The sequence below is a fragment of the Urocitellus parryii genome, chromosome 14, assembly GCF_045843805.1.
Source record: "Urocitellus parryii isolate mUroPar1 chromosome 14, mUroPar1.hap1, whole genome shotgun sequence".
Lineage (NCBI taxonomy): Eukaryota > Metazoa > Chordata > Mammalia > Rodentia > Sciuridae > Urocitellus > Urocitellus parryii.
Window position 1 is genome coordinate 46545811 of NC_135544.1, and position 17407 is coordinate 46563217.

At 35.8% G+C, this 17407-nt stretch overlaps 1 protein-coding gene across 1 annotated transcript in view; it reads left to right on the top strand.

The window, feature by feature from the left end:
* Positions 1–4365: 4365 nt before the first annotated feature.
* The window catches only part of Naf1 (nuclear assembly factor 1 ribonucleoprotein), a 38602-nt gene continuing 25560 nt past the window's right edge, over positions 4366–17407 (top strand). The window contains exons 1-2 of the mRNA XM_026395848.2: positions 4366–4888; positions 8890–9064. Coding sequence (XP_026251633.2) covers positions 4524–4888; positions 8890–9064 — 540 coding nt within the window. The 5' untranslated portion in view covers positions 4366–4523. The remainder of the gene's footprint in view (positions 4889–8889; positions 9065–17407) is intronic.

The following is a 17407-nucleotide window of genomic DNA, read 5'->3' on the forward strand; positions in this document are numbered from 1 at the left end:
TTTTTTCTCCTCCTGAGTACAGAGCAATCTGGAAATATGACTCAAGATATAGCTGGATGGGAAAAAATTTATCTTAATTACTGATAAAATTGATTAGAGAGTCTTGGTTAAATCTGTAGCAAAGTGGACATTTATAATTAGACAGTCTTGCCTTCCCAGTCACTGTATCAGCTAGAATCTTCATGCTTCCTCTGGAGGAACATAAAAAATATTTACCAGCTGTATAACCTTGGAAAATTCATTCAGTCTCTGTTTTGGTTTAGGTGAGATGTCCTCCAAAAGCTCATGTGTAAGATAATGCAGGAATGCTTATAGGTGAAATAATTATGACAGCTGTAACATATTCAGTGGATTAACTGTGTGGTAACTGTGGGTAGTTAGGTAAGGGGTAGCTAGAGGAAGTATGTCACTGGGGATATGTCTATGGAGTTTATAGTTTGTCTTTGTGAATGGAGCACGTGCACGCTCTCTCTCTCTCTCTCTGATCCCTAGTTGCCATGTCCTGAGCTGCTTTCCTCTACCATGATCTTCTACCATGATGATCTGCCTCACCTTGGGCCCAGACAGCTCTAGGTTCGGCCAACCATGGGCTGAACCTCTTAAACCATGAGCCAAAATAAATGTTTACTCCTCTAAGTTGTTCCTGTCTGGTCTTTTGGTCACACCAATGCAAAACTGACCTCTTTGAGCCTCAACTTCCTGAACTGGAAAATGGGGATAATAATTATATCTATTTTAAAGTTTTGTGGAAGGAAGTCTTAAATTTACAAAGTGCTTAGAAAAACTGTACCTGATGCACGCACCATGCACGCGCACGTGCGCACGTACACACACACACACACACACATACACATACACACACATACAAATGTTATTTATGTATTTATGTATCTCACTCATAGGGCATCCAAGTTACGGGTATCAATAGACAGATATTCAGTCTCTTCAGCTTAGTTTCAGTGGCTCAGCACTTTAACTACTCTTTTACAAAAGGGTTTGCTTCATTTTATTTTCAAGCAGTATGCTAGTCTAGGGATGTTCTCTCCCTGACACAGCCACTGAGTTTCTTAAACTTTAGCATGCATGCACATCACATGGGAAGTCTCATTAAAATGCAGATTCTGATGTCAAAGGTCTAGTGGATAAGGCCTAAGATTCTACATCATATTTCCATATGATTCAAAGCTGCTTCTTTGCCACAGCATTTCTAAGTAGCGAAAGCACTCCAAAACAGTGAAAAAAATGGCTTTAAGAAGTTATTGGGTCTTTTTTTATAAAATTTTTCAATATTTAGAATACATGGAGATTGGTAAACTCAAATGTATGCTCTCATGAACTTTAAAGACTATTTTACATGTTCACTTTAAAATGTGACTGGCCTTTAACTCAAAATTTAATTCACTGTAAACTCTCTTTTAATTTTAGTGATCCTGTAAGCTCCTCAGTCTTTCAATGAGTTTTGTTAGATTTAGCCTTAGGCTAAAGACTTCAGGCTAAGTTTAGCAGCTGTTAGAAATAATGCAGTAGACAGGCAGGCTCTGAAGTGCTGGAGGTAAATTCAGGACATTTTGGAACATTCAGGCACTTAGAAAAAATACCCATTGTGAAAGAGTGACCTATTTTGAAGCTAGGCATAGGTACAGTTATTCTTATTCTGCAACCCAGAGACCATCCCCATTTCATAAACAAAAATTTTTATCTGCAACTGTAACATTCCTTATATAATCATATTAATTTAAATTGAACAGATAAACTTAATATTCTCTGTACCTTTATATGTGAAGCATCTTCCTTACTGCAATTGTCCCATAAAGCTCTATTATTTGTTTTCTTTCTTTCATTCTTCTATTCAGAAACCTTTATAGGATTTATTATGATTCTAGAGCTGAAGAAATAGCTGTGAAATTAGACAAAATTCCTGGGTTCATGAGACTTTAATTTATGGGAAAACAGAGACAAGGAAGATGTAAACAAATACAACAACTGGAAGATAAGTACTATTTAAAGGAAATAATGAGCAATAACTTAGAGGGTGACTGGTATTGAAGGACTCTTAGATTGAATATTCTGGAAAACTCTAGAGTGTTATATTTGAGTAGACATAAAATAAAATTGAGATAAGAGTAACTAAGCCATGGTATTATGGGGAGAGGAAAAACTAAGTGAAAATGCCACATGTAAAGAATAAACTTGGTGAGATGAAGGGTGATCAAGACCAGAAATTTGTGGCAATAAAGGAGGGCCATCCCTTGATTCAGACTTCTACCAATTAATTCCTGGAAAAATGCAACAGACATTTTGTCATTGTCAATGATGTGTTATTTGATTCATAGGTTTATGCATGCATTGTTCAATTTTTCACACTAAATATACACAACATGCCATTCTCCTCTATACAAACTTATTTAATATGCCAAGAACTAAATGAGATAGTATTTTTCTTTTCCATTTTACAGATAAGGAAATTGATGTTTAGGTATATAACTTACCACTCAAGGTGAGTTAGACCAACACAACAATAGTAAAACTGAAAGTTGAACACAATGGTAAAAGTGATATTTGAAGTTATATTTGTCTGGAAACTCTTGAGCTCTACTAAATCACTACAATACTACATACTATTTCAAATTTAAATTCCTGTTTCACTTGGGAGGATTTCCATGATACAGCTCACCAGCCCTACTTACCTTCCCTTTGCTGCAACACTTGCATCTTCTATTAAATTTCTTTCTGGTTATCTCCTGTACATTTACCTTTTTTTTTTTTTTTACTTCTACTAGATTGTAAATTCCTTAAAATTATGATTATGTGCCTTCTTCGGTTGACCGGATCAGTAGGTTCCACATCCATAAATTCAACCAACAAATGTTTGAAAATAGTTCTTAAAATTTTGTCAACACTGAATGTTTTCTTGTCATTTCCTAAAACATACTATAATAATTTACATACTGTTTATATTGTTTTTTTATATTGTAAATATCTAAATAATCTAAAGATATTTAAAGTATACAGACAGGAAGATGTGTATAGCTTATATATAACTATTAGATCATTTTAACTATTACATCAAAATCCTTAAAATTTGATATTTGCAGGGCCCTAGGGACCAATTCCCCTTGGATACTGAAGAGTGATTGATTATATTTGCCTTAAATTTGTGTGAAGGTTCTACTTCCATGGACGGTCTATAATAAATTCTCAATGAATAATTTATAAAATCTTTAGCACAGTCCTTGATAATATATGCATGCTTAGCAAATTGTACTAATGATTATTACTCGAATAACTGATACATCACAATGAAGATCTAATAGGAAAACAGAGAAGTCTATCTTCCTCTGTGATAAGAACTTTTTCTTACCCTCTTTACAATCCAAACTAAAGGTTTCTCAGGAAACGCAGGAACCAAAAGGTTTCCCAGGTTAGTGTCATCCCATCCTTTCTAAGAAGCAGAGTCAACTACCAAGCAGCAAAATCTCGCTGTTACTGCTATTTTGGGAGTACTTTGGGGAAAAGGGAAACGGAATAATTGTAGGTTTGGTGTTTTGTTTGTTTCCAGCACTGGGAGTTGAATCCAGGGACACTTCAACGCTAACCCACATCCCCAGTCCTTTTTTTTTTTTTTTTTTTTTTTTGAGACAGGGTCTTGCTAAATTGCTGAGGCTGAATTTGAAATTGTGATCCTCTGGCCTCAGTCCATGCCATTACAAGCATGCATCACTGCGCCCAGCTTTTTTTTTTTTTTTTTTTTGAGATGTTTGATAAATGTGCTTTCTATCTGTAGGTCCACCAATGTAACTTCAATTAAATTACCAGAAAGATCTTTTCAAGATGTCCTGCTTTAAATCGGACTTATGATGACAACCACCTGTAATCAAAGCGACTGGGGAGGCTGAGGCAGGAGGGTCCAAAGTTCGAGGCCAGACTCAGCAATTTAGCGAGGCCCTAAAAATCTGGCGAAATCCCATCTCAAAAAAGGCTGAGGATGTGGCTTAACGTGCCTGTGTTCAATGCCTAGTTCCCGGAGTTGGGGTGGGAGTGGAGGGTACAAATACGAAAACAACTGGCTTAAGATTCTGCTGTACAGAACCTAGCACTCCTCGGGCACCTCTCCTGTTCCCTAATCAGGCTTCAAATCGGCGCTCCGAGTAAAAGTCGCCGAGACTCAGGTACAGAAAGCCCTGCTTTCCGGCCTTTCATGTGTGAGAAAGTTCACAAGCAGCAAAGCAATCTATAGATTGTGGCCTACTTCCCAAGGGCCCTGGTAGGCCCGCCTCCAGTGAACGGCGTCGCGCCGTCGCGTCACGTTACGTCACACGCTCTCCCGGAAGTGCCGCTGAATAACGCCGGGGGCGTGTCTTCAGGCTTTTCCGCGTGTAGTTAGTTACCTGTGGAACGCGGGACCTTTGCGTCTGGCGCGGTTGTGTCCCTTGCAGAGGGAGTTTTACTTTCTTTGGCGGGAGACGAGAGATTGTCTGCAGGTCCGGAACGTGAGGCCGTCTCGGGGTGTCTGGCGCGGCGCGATGGAGGTAGTGGAGGCTGCCGCCGCTCAGTTGGAAACCCTGAAATTCAGTGGCCCTGGCACTGGGGTTGACCATGGTGCAGAGGTGCCGTCTCCGGACTCAATTCCCGCGCCGGGGTCGCTGCCGCCGCTGCAGTCGGAAGAGGGTTGCCCAGACCGTGAGCAGGCCGTGGAGGCTCAGCCTGCAGGGGAGCAACCACCACCGCCTTCCCCGAGCGCCGAGGCGGGCGGGAGCCCAGCGCCCCAGCCTGCGCCAGAACTGCAGCGCTGCGGGGCCTGCATCACTGGCCCGGCCGCCACCGGGCTGGCGCAGACCCCGCTCTCCTCGGAGACCTCGGACTCGGACTCAGACTCGGACTCTGACAGGTGGAGTGCCTAGGAGCCCCGGAGCTGCGGGGATGGGGCTTGTGTGACCCGTGCGGGGAGCGGCACCTATGAGCCCAGAAGGTGCCGGGGTGGGCTTAGAGGGCGGTGAGGTAGCTGGTACTCGGGGCGCACGTGTTGACCTCGAGTTTGCCCTGCCCATTGCTTAGCTCTTGCCCTGCGCGCTACTTTTCTAAATTTGATAGCCAAAGTGGTTTTATGTATGGGGAGTGTAATTTTCAATTAGAAGTCTGTTTTTTTTCCTTTTAACTATTCAGTTTGGCATATACCCTTGTGGCTATAACTTTTTGGGTCAGATCTGAGTTACAGGTTTTATTATTATTATTATTATTATTATTTGTATGTGTTAGGTCTAGTGTAGTCCTGAGTTTTTTTTTTTATCAGATGAAATGAGGATCATAAGTATTATTTTGTGTGTTCTGAAGTTAGTTCTTGAAAATTATGTTAATTTTAGAATCCTTGTAGGGAGTACAAGTTCATGAAAGTAGCTAAACAGTTATTTAGTTTTTTATGCTCTAAATACGTTTTATAAAAAAAATCCCTCCCTGTGTCTTGTGAGAGAAGGCTCCAGTATATGGCTTGTTATAAAACCTCATTGAACATTACCTACAAATATTTGAATAATTGGGGGTGGGGGCAGATACTGAGGATACACAGTGAGGAGAAAAGGAGTTTTTCAGGGAAATATCAACTAAGAGTAGAGGGTATGGAGAAGGATGAAGAATTTAAATACAGCAAGAAGGAATGTATAGAGGAGAGGGGCAAGTAAGCCATTTATAAACAAGGCAGGATATTTTGGCAGTTCTAAGATTATAATCATCTTATGGGATTTCAGAGTCCATGTCACTATGAAAGTGAAGTAAGTGCTAGATGATCTGGGGACAAGTTTTGAAGGCAGGCATTGGGGTATGTCATTCCAATAAACAGAACAGTGTTGGGACACTACTGACCATATGCGGATGATGGAAGGGGGTACCAAATATTTGAAAAAATGAAAAGTGGTACAACCATTGCCCTGTACTAGTTAGACAACGTTTTGATACATATACATGGTCTTTGGTATCAGGTTTTTGGTAACCATGGTTTACAAAGAATTATGTTAGAGTACTAATAGAATATAGTAGCAATTTGAGAAATGCTGTGGGAATTAGGGAAGAAAGTAAATTTGGTGAGTGGGGGGTGGTTTCATAGGAGATAATATTTGAGTTGAAACTATAAAGAGAGTTTTTCTGGGTTGAGGGCATTGAAGGCAAGGAAAATAGCCCAAGCAGTGGTGTGTTGTGAAAATGTTAGGGGCTATGGAAAGTTATATGAGTTTGTCTGCTAGATATGGGATCCATGTGAGAAGTGGTGGGAGATGGGATTGTGGAGTTTACCAGGAACCTGATTGTTAAGACTCTTAAGATCTCATGCTAAGGAGCATGACTTTCATATTGGATACAGTATAAATTTACAGGAAAACTTTTTTTCCTACATTTTTTTCGGCACTTTATAGTTGTACATACTGATAGAATTTGTTTTTTATATTTGTACATGCACATAATACACTATAATTTGTCCAATATCACTCCCAAGCACTTTGCCCATCCCACCCCATCTCCCACCCCTTGGTCCCTTTCCTCTACTGATTTCCCTTTCCTTTTCATGGGATTTCCCCCCCCCCTTTTTTTCCTCTCTAGCTTCCACATATAAGAGAAAACAATCTTCTGAGTTTTGATTTATTTCGCTTATCATAATGGTCTCTAGTTCTATCCATTTTCCTGCAGGTGACATAATTTCATTTTTCATTATGGCTGAATAAAACTCCATTGTGTATATATACAACATTTTCTTTATCTATTCATCGTTGATGGACACCTAGGCTGGTTCCATAGATTCGTTGTTGTAAATTATGCTGCTATAAACACGGGTATGCATGTATTATGCTAGTATGCTTTAATTCTTAAGGATAAATAATGAGAAATGTTACAACTGGGTCATATGGTGGTTCCGTGCCTAGTCTTTTGAGGAACCTCCATACTGATGTTCTTACTATTTTACAGTATCACACCAACAGTGTGAAAGTGTTCCTTTTTTCTCCACATCTTCTCCAGCATTTATTATTATTTGTGTACTTGGTGACTGTCATTCTGATTAGTATAAGATAAAATTTCATTTTGATTTGCATTTCCCTAATGACTAACAATGTTGAACATTTTTTCATGTATTTGTTGGCCATTTGTATTTCTTTTGAGAACTGTCTGTTTTTAATTTGAGTCTGTCATTTATTAATTGGGTTATTTGCTTTTTTGCCGTGAAGTTTTTTGAGCTCTTTTATGTATTCTAGATATTAATCCTCTGTCAGAAGAGTACAAAGATTTTCTTCAATTCTGTAGGTTCTCTCATCATATTCCTAATCGTGTCCCTTGGTGTGCAGAAGCTTTTAAATTTGATGCCATCCACTTATTAATCCTTGGAATTATTTCCTGTGCTTTAGGGGTCCTATTGAGAAAATAGTTGCCTGTGCCTATTTGCTGGAGTGTTGACCCTGTGTTTTCTTCTAGGAGTTGCTTAGTTTCTGGTCTAATTCCTAGGTCTGATCCATTTTGAGTTGATTTTTGTGCAGGGTGAGAGATAAGGGTATAGTTTCTTTTTTCTCTTTTTCTTCCTTTTTTTTTTTTTTTTTTAACATATGGATAATCAGTTTTCCCAGCATCATTTGGAAAAAAGACTATCTTTTCTCCCAGTGTATGTTTTGGGCTATAGATATGTGGGTTTGTTTCTGTGTCTTTTATTCTGTACCAATGGTCTGTGTGTCTTCTATTCTGTACCATTGGTCTATGTGTCTTTTTATGCCAGTATCATGCATTTGTTACCATAGCTCTGCAGTGTAATTTGAAGTCAGGTATTATGATGTCTCTAGTATTGCTTTTTTGGCTTAGAATTGATTTTGGCTATTCTCTGTCTTTTATTCTTCCAAATGAATTTTAGGACTGTCCTATGAAGAATGTCATTGATTTTTATCTTGGATGTAGTATAAATTTATAGAAAAACTTTTAAAACTTTTCTATATGATTGAATATTTTCTAGTGAAAAGTGGAAGAAGCTGGGCACAATGATGCATGCTTATAATCCCAGCTACTTGGAAGACTGAGACAGGAGTCCTGATCACAAGTTCAAGGCCAGTATGGGCCACTTAACACCCTGTCTCAAAATAAGGGATGGGGATGCAATATAGTGCCCATGGGTTTAATCCCCAATAGGCACATGTGTGCATGCGTGTATACACAAACACACACACATATACACTAGTACAAACCAGTATAGCCATCACCTTGATTTAACAGTTTTAACATTTTTTAACTGTTTAATATGTCGCTGAACCATTTTAAAGTTATTAATAGACATCATGAGATTTTAAATATTTCAGCATATGTTCTTGAAGGGAAACATTCTCATAAACACAATACTGTTATAAAATACTAATACATAAATACTGTTTATATAAAATTAATAATTCCCTCTTATATGTACTCAAACAATTCTTTAAAAGCAAGAGCATGAACTGATTAGGATGGAGGGTCATAAAATTCTGAAAATAACAGCAGTGGGATGAAGGGGTGATTACTGTGGGGAGAGGCTGTTCAGCTACTAGAGAAGACAAGGTTCCCCAGTAGTCTAAAGACAGAAGAAACTCTTTCATTGGTGACCAAGAAAGGTGCCCTGCCTAGAGCATCCTTTAGGCAGTGATTGTCACTTACTTAACTATACTTAGATAGCCATGTAATGTGTGAAACTATGGCAGTAAGGGTTTGAATTATAGCAGAGATTTTGAAAATGTTATTGGTAGAATAAAGACTACTTTCTCAATATTATAATAAGCTTTGAAATGCTAGCTTTTGAATTAGACTTGGAGTAGTAAGCAGGGTAAAGTAGATGAATGATCTTATTTTAATAGCATTATAATAATACTGACCAAATTTTCAACTTTTTTCCTCCAACAGTGAAACAGATTCAAATAGTTCAAGCTCCTCTTCTTCCTCATCATCTTCTTCCTCATCTTCCTCTTCCTCTCATATATCACTTCCTCCAGTGTTGTCAGATGGAGATGATGATTTACAAGTTGAGAAAGAAAATAAGAATTTTCCTCTTAAAACAAAAGATGAATTACTTCTTAATGTAAGTACTTAGATTTGTTAAATTTAATTTTCATGTTTTAAAATACATTATTGTGGTACTTATATTGGTTATGTTTGGCCTATGTCTGTTCCATAAATTTGGAATCTGTTCTTAATTTATTGAGCATGCTTTTGCTGTGCTTTGACTTTCATACATAAAAGAGAGGAATGGTTTGGGTAATTTCTGAGGTTGCTTCTAACTTTGACATTTGTCGATTGATCTTGATGGGACATCAACTTCATTCTGGTGCTTGTTTTTTTCACTTGCTTTGGAAAATATTTCTGTGTGAGAGTATAACTCAGTGGTAAAGCACTTAAGAAAAAGGAAAAAAAAAGATATTACTGATGCAGGTTTATAGGCTTGCTTTGTGTTTTGTCCACAAGTCTGAAAATTTTTCTTAATAGTAATTGACTTTTTTTAAATTGGTTGTTTTTAGAGAGGTAGTAAGCAAAATTCAATAGCTTAAGCTTTTCAGGATTTCTATTCACTTGAAATTGTAAAGTTTTTCTAAAATTATAGTTGGAGAAAACTTGTTTATTGTAGAATGGTGTATTTTGGTGCTTGATAAATTTGGGTGGCAAAGTTAGTCTTGTGAGATTATGTCCTCTTAAGCTGAGGAGTATGCTAGTCATCTGATTGAAACCTGTAACCCAAGAGGAAATTTCGTCTCAGAATTTCAAAATGTAGATTACATTGCTGCATGTTCTTACTCCATTCATCCATATATTTTAGTTATTATTGATGCTATTTAAAAGTTTAATGATCACTAGTCCTAATTATGTAATACTTAAATCAATAAAGATAGTTAAAATGTTAGACTTCAAAATCTGTAAAACCTAAGGGCAGTCAGTGTCTTTCTCATGACTGGATTCTGCCAATATTTGTTATTTTTTTCTCATAATAAAAAGTTTCTAATCTCATTTATGCTTTATGTGTTGAAAGAAAACCTTTGCATTTGTATATAGTTGTTTATATTTTCATGCTACACAGCATGTTAATATTTCTTATACAAAGGCTCCCAATTTAAATAATTAATTTCTGAAAGTATTGTTTCATCTTTCAGAAGTTTCTTCTTAGTGTATAAAAACCAACAAATAAAAAACCACAGTGTTTTGTGAATGCATTTATATCATTGTGTTATTTATCTTACTAAGTCTGGAATTCTTACTGTGGGAATCCCTAGAAATTTATGCAGAATCTTATCGTATCTGCTTAGATATTTTGCTGAATAGAGTGCTCATATTTTCACCAAAATTCATAAAGGGTCTTTGGCCACAAAAATGCTTGGATGTTCTTTGAGAACTGAGTTCCTATCTGATCTTTGCATTTTCTCTGTGCCCAGTAGAGTGCTTTACAGATAATGGTATCTAAGTGAAAACTAGCAATGAATTATAGAATGAGTGTCTGAATAGGCATGGTACATTTATTCATTCGTTTAAGAAATTGTAGCACACCTGCCATATGCCAGAGGCTGTAAATAAGACTAGTTCAATTTCTACTTTTGTAATATCTAATGGATTCTGACACAGAATTTTAATTGCCAGAGTGCTGTTGAATTTTGTGTGTATGTGTTCATCTCATCAGAAAATTCCATCTTTACTAACAAAATGTATTGTTAGATTTTAAAACTTGGAACAGTGAACTGGTCTGTTCCTTTTTGTGCTTCTCAGGGAATCTCTGAGTAGGATGGAAGAAACAATTTCAGTTTTTAATGTTGAATTCTTAATTAGCTGTTCACTTTATGTTTACAAAAAGTGATTAGGAAGGACACTTACTACAAAGTTTTTAGTCCTTTCTGCTGGTAGAAACAGGTAGAGGTATGATGAGTTCGTGGGGATGCTGTAAAATCTCTGACTTAGAGCCCTGAAAGGATGTATCAGGACTCCTTCAGGATTTCAGCTCCAAAGTTCAAGGGAAGAGGATTTGGTCCTGAATACCAAGAGTGGTATGTATGCCTACAAGTTCTCCAGGTCTTTAGGACTCTACTACCTCTTTTTGTGTTGCTCTGTAGGGCTGGCAGTCTGGCCAGTAATGTTAGTATGGGCAAGTCATGGGGAGGACTTTTTCTAGCTTCCTGGGGACCTGATACACAGCCTTGAACAAAGCATTGAGGCCAGTGGAATGAGTATTTGGATTGCTTGAACATAAATCTGTTTGTGTAGGTTAGTGTGTAGGAGAGAGTGTGAGAGCCTGTGTAGGAGAGTAGAAGATTAAAAGAACTCATGGGCTAGTGAGAGAGGGTGGGAATGTCTAAGAGCCAGTTGACAGGAAGGGAGTGTGAATGTGTGTATTTTGAGGAGGATGGGGGTGCATGTTACCAGCCCCATATAAACCATATGGAATGGTTTCTTTCTCGCAGGAAAAGGAAGGCTTATATCCATTTTAGGGGAAGCTGGGTAGTCAGCATATTAGTTCTACTCTATAGAGGGAATACTTAGAAGTGTTTATATTTGTGAGGAAGAGACTCAAATTACTTAAAGAGAACAGAAAGATTTATAGCAAACTTGCTTGGGTGAGAAAGCCCTGAGAACTAAGGCAGATATTAGTGCTGGCCACACTGTTTCTTTTCAGTGCCTCTTGAACATTCTTGTTCAGTGTTATTCTTTTTTTATTGACTAGCTTCCTCTATTTACCTGTAGGTTGACTTTTTTTTAATATTAGCTTTCTGGATTTCCTGGTTCTAAATAAGGCATATTTTACTTTCAACTTTCCCATGAACTGATTAGTTTTATATTTCTTTGCCTGCTTTGGTACAGTCCTATACTTAGATTTGTTCTTTTTAAGAGAGAGAGAGAGAGAGTTTTTTAATATTTATTTTTCAGTTTTTGGTGGACATAACATCTTTATTTTATTTTATGTGGTGCTGAGGATCAAACCCAGCGCCCATCGCATGCCAGGCGAGCGCGCTACTGCTTGAGCCACATCCCCAGCTCCAATTGTTCTTATAGAAAAATGACAACCCCCTCTTTTGCTACAACTAGCTCTACTTAGTGTAGTGTGTGCTGTTGTGTTCAGAACTCTTGATGTAGCACTTGGTTTTGGGGAGCTGCTTGCTCTGTACAGTCTTATTAATTTAATAACCTTATTAAATTCTGAAGAAAATTAATGAACTCTCCTAGCCGTGTTGTTTTTGCAAAAAGGTACACATGAATTAAAATGCTCCAAATAGTTAATAGCAATTTTAGAGTTTGTGTTAGACCTTCAGAGATCTTTAGAACTTTGACATGCCCAATTTAACTGTTTCATGCCATGTCTTTCTGAAGTGTTCTGGGCATTTTTCTGTAGTTATTTAGAGATTCTGAGCCTCATTTTTACCTTTGTTTAGTCTGCTCATCCAGCAGGAATTGCCTTTGAGGGCCTGTCTCTTTATAGCTTTTTCATTCTTAGAAAGTTAGAGTCTAGCAATCTGATTGCACTTAGAATTAATTATCCTTAATCTGAAGGTATAGATAGATAGTCAGTCTGAGACTTTTTGAATGTCAACAAGACACACCACCGTAATGAGACTTTGAATGTCAAAATTCTACATCATGAAACTTTGGTTCACATACAAAATTATTGAAAATATTGTAGAAAATTTTCTTTAAGCTGCATGTATAAGGTATGTATGAAACAAATGAATTTAATCTTTGGGCTTAGTTTCCATCCCCAAGATATCTTATTATGTATATGCAAATATTCCAAAATCTGAAAAGAAGAATCTGAAACGTTTCTGGTACCAGTCATTTCAGGTAAGAGGTACTTATTCTGTACTAACTGTGCAGATCTTTAGTTATAGATGCATAGGAGTTACAGTGAAGTAACATTAAGATTGTTCTTTTAAGATTAAACCTTACAAAATATAATCCCTCACCCTGTATTGGCTTATAACTAAATCTTGTCTTCTCAAGAAGATCTGATTGTAACCCAATTAAAACAAAACAAAACAAAAAAAACAGTATGAGGAAGTGGTGAGGGGAATGGGGGCTGGGGGAGGGATTGGTGAGCCACAAAGACCTTGAAAATGGAGTCTTAATTGGCTTTCTTCAATTATGTAATGTGGTCTTAATTTAACCAAGTGGAACTATTCTTTTAAACATAAACTTTTCTTTAATACTGAGATTTATATATAACTCAGAGTGTAACTGTAAGGCAGCACATACTATAGCTTTGGACTTATATTAAACTACATAGAATTTATTGATGTTTCGATGAATTAGAAAATTAGGTCCTTTTTCAAGTTTTTCTCAGCAGTTTATGCCCTGAACTCTTTATTCGAATATATCAAATGTAACTGAAAATTTTGAATTATAAAAGCATTTGGGTTTGTGTTTTTCTGAAGTCTTAACCAGAAATGAATTTTATAAATCATGTGTATTGTTTTCTTTTCTGAAAACCTGAAAGCCTGTACCTAATATTTTTAAATTATGACCCAGTGCTTATGGGAGTTTAAAAAAAGTATAATGATGATGATAATGTATATTTATGCATATAATGTAGTATAGTGAAGAAAAAATTTAATCCTGATAAACAATTTGTGAGAAATTTTATTTTTGTAATTTATAGAATACTTGTGTTATATCAAAAAAGTACACTTTATATATTTATATAATATTTATATAATTTATATTATTTATATAATATATTATTTATATAATATATTCTCTTGCTGATGTTGCAGCATAGACACACATTCTAAAACATCCTGATGATGGATATTAGGAAATGTCTTGGGTCACCTTTCATGGTTAGAAGTTTTATTGAAATATTTTGTATCTACTTGATCTCCCAGTGCTATGAAATTGTATTATACTTCGCTCTGCACCTAAGATTAATTGAATGTGTTGTTTTCAAGGACAGATATCTTTTTTGTAAGTTTTGTCCTAAATGCAAGCCTCTTTAAATTTAAGCTTTTTATGACTGTAGATAAATTAGGAATTTACATTCTATCCTAGAATGTGATGGTACTTACTAATATTCTTCTCAAAATGCCTGATATTTAGGGAATTGCATATATACTTGAGATTATTTTTTATTAATACTTTGTGCTCTTCAATATTCATATTTTTTACAAAATAAAATTTTATTTTTCACTGTACAACACTTTCTAAAGAGTTTATGGGAAGCATGGATGATGTCTTTAAGTCTCAAATACCTACTGTTTTATTCACTGTAGTGTCCATATATGTCCTGTGTATATATATATGGGATTATTACTATACAAAAACATTCTATTTTAGATTCCTCCATTCCCCAGTAGATTTTAATAAGTGAGTTCTCCTGATTACTGTACTGGATAAAGACAAATGTAAATTAAAAGAGAATGTAGCTGGAGGGTGAGCCTCCATAATTAGGCTGAGAGAAAAGTAACACCAGAGTTAATGCAGAATGTCAGAAGGGTGGAAGAAGCCATAGGATCAAGTGGAAGGGGAGATGATTTGCACTGCAGTGATTAAGGAAGGCATGAGCGAGATTGAAAGATGGCTCTGGTTGGGAAAGTGACAATGAAGAGCATGTGGACTTAAAAGGAAAAGAACAAGTGTGTTACATGACGGTTTTATTCTCAATGTCATTTAACATTGTAGGAGCCAGGAAATGTTTATTGTTCATTCATTTATCATCCATACAATTAATATTTTTAGTTCTAAACAAGCACTTTTTTCACCTTTCACCTTTTTAAGAAATTTGGACTATGGAATTTTGCAGTTCATGAAATATAGACTCCTCACTTAACATAAAAGATAGACTTTGAGTTACATTTACAGTTGAATTTTTTTTTCTTATTGAAATGGACTATAATTTTATTTCAGCTTTTTGAAGATATTTTTATAAACTTTGTTTCTATGACTGTAATTTTGGAGAACAGGGTAGAAACATATTCATTAAATGAAAAATATAAAGACGTTTCAAAGAATTGTTGATTTTAATTTTTTAGGTGATAATATTTAATGGACCAGCTTACAGTTAGTGTCAGAAACAATAGGGTAATAAATGAGGGCAAAATTAATGTTGTTGGTGATAGCTACAAAAATAGCTGCAATCCATGGAAACTTGTAAAATTACTCTTCCCTGGAGAAGTTGATTAGTTAGAAATTAAATATAAAATGTGGTCAGACTTTGCACAAACTATACAGACCTAATCCATTCTTTTTTCCAATATGTCTTACCAGCTATAGGGAAAAAATCCAATCATGGCTCTCAATACTCCAGGGATGGGATCCTACTTTCCAACCATATCTGAAATGTGAAGGCTCACCCAATAGCATCAGGTAATTGGCTGCCATGTGCATGTCCTCTATTCTTGGGTAATAGGAGAAAAAGTGGTCAAATAATTTTATTCTATCTTCCCCACTTTTCTCAATTCTTCCCAAATGAATACCAAAAAGAATTAGTTTCCATTTCGAATGTTTGATTCCTTTACACACCACCCTGTGCTGCCCTTATTCTGCTTTCATGAGTAAAAATCTAAATTCATGTTCTTTAGATAATTTTGCTTTAGAAGATACCCAAATTACTGATCCCCCCCCCACTCCCCCGCCCAATTGGTAAGCCTTCAGAAGAGCTAGGGAAGTCAAGGCCAAATTATAAAGCATGAATGTCATTTTCTCAGAGGGCCTTTTTGTACATAATAGCTCCTTCCATTTTTGTGCTGGAAGTTTTAGATACTCATTTTTGACTGGCATGTCTATAATTTACTTTTCAATAGGATGGATTTTTAATGTTGTATACTACTTATTTGAATATTTTACTTCACAGAGTAACCTTGTAGCTCATACAAATATTTAGAGAATGAGAATTTAATAATATTCTTACGACACTGACAATGATTGCTTTCATGTATGTTTCAAAAGTGTGGTTTAAGATTTTGCTTTTTTTTTTTTTTTTTTTTTGGCTGCCATAGTTATGGTGTCTTATCACAGGATTATAGTAATTATTTTGTTCAAGTCTGGTATATAATTTCTTTATTAATTGTACTGTCTTTTCTATTCCTGCACTTCAACATTTTAAAAATTGTATCAGCGTTTGTATTAAGTAGAACTTTTACTGAATTTCTTCATTATTTTTGGATAAGAAAACTGGTATCAGAAATTAAGTCACTTGCCTGAGGACACAGCAGTTGGGAGGAGCAGATTCATAGGGAATAATACTAAAGATTTCCATGGTTTTAGTAGCAATGTTTATACCAACATTGGATTCTGTTCGCTTGAACTTTCTGATTATTTAGTTTTTGAATAACAATAATGTAGCATATTTTGTCAAGATGAAGGATGCATTTATCATCTAATGTCAGCTTTCTTAAATTTTATTTGTGTGGATTAGATTGCCTCTTAAAATACCTTTTGATTTGGACTGTGTAGGAAATAAATGAATTTCTTTAGTATGTATAATTTTGGTATTTCAGTTACCAAGTGATGTGGTATGTCTGGCAATTTTTATTTCCATGTGTCTTTTCTTTTTGTTGACAATGTCAATGGAATATTTTTCTTCCTTTCCATGACTACTTTTTGTTATTACATGTAAAAGTAGTGGATGATTATGTCCAGAAATAATTTTTTACTGTTCTTTGACATTGAGCCAGTAAACAACTTACAGTACTAATTTTAAGTGGTAGTATTAACATTTATTCTAATTGCAGATAATGAACATGTAAGACAAGTGTTTAGTTGTATTTTAATTTTCAAAAACAAGATAATAATGCAGATTTATCACAAATCTTTATTTCCCAAATGGAGTATTTAGATTAACATTAAGATTTAGGATACATGCTGTTATAGTGTTATCTTGAAATTATACCTGTATTAATGGCAGGAAATATATTGATGCTGTTGATACTTTGCTACATGTTTTGTAATGAAGGATTCTTGTTGTGTGAGAGTGTGTAGCAGTGCTAATAGATCTTTCTGCAGAGATGGAAATGTTTTATGTCCATGTTCTATTATATTAATACTAGCGCTATTGAGCACTTTAAATGTGGCAAGTGTGACTGGAGACTGAATTTTAATTAATTAAATTTACAAATGTAGTTAAGTGTATATGTAAAATAAAAGGGGACTTTTCCACCCATTTATCCTTCTTTTCACAAGGCTAGTAGGGTAATCTAGGTAAATACTTTAATCTCCCTGACCTTCATTAGGGAGATAGCTTTCTTATCTCTCATTTTGAGCATACTTGGTTTTTTGCTTATTAAATAATGAAGGTCTTTCTATCACAGGGTTCCCTCATCATCTCTGCAATGTCAAAGTCATAGTGCCCCTCCGTATGTGTTCTGGCCAATTTTTCTTATTATTGTATCTGTGGTTCTCTTCTCTGTCACATATACACCTTCTTTTCTGACACATGGAAAAGCAAAGTGATTGAGTTTTA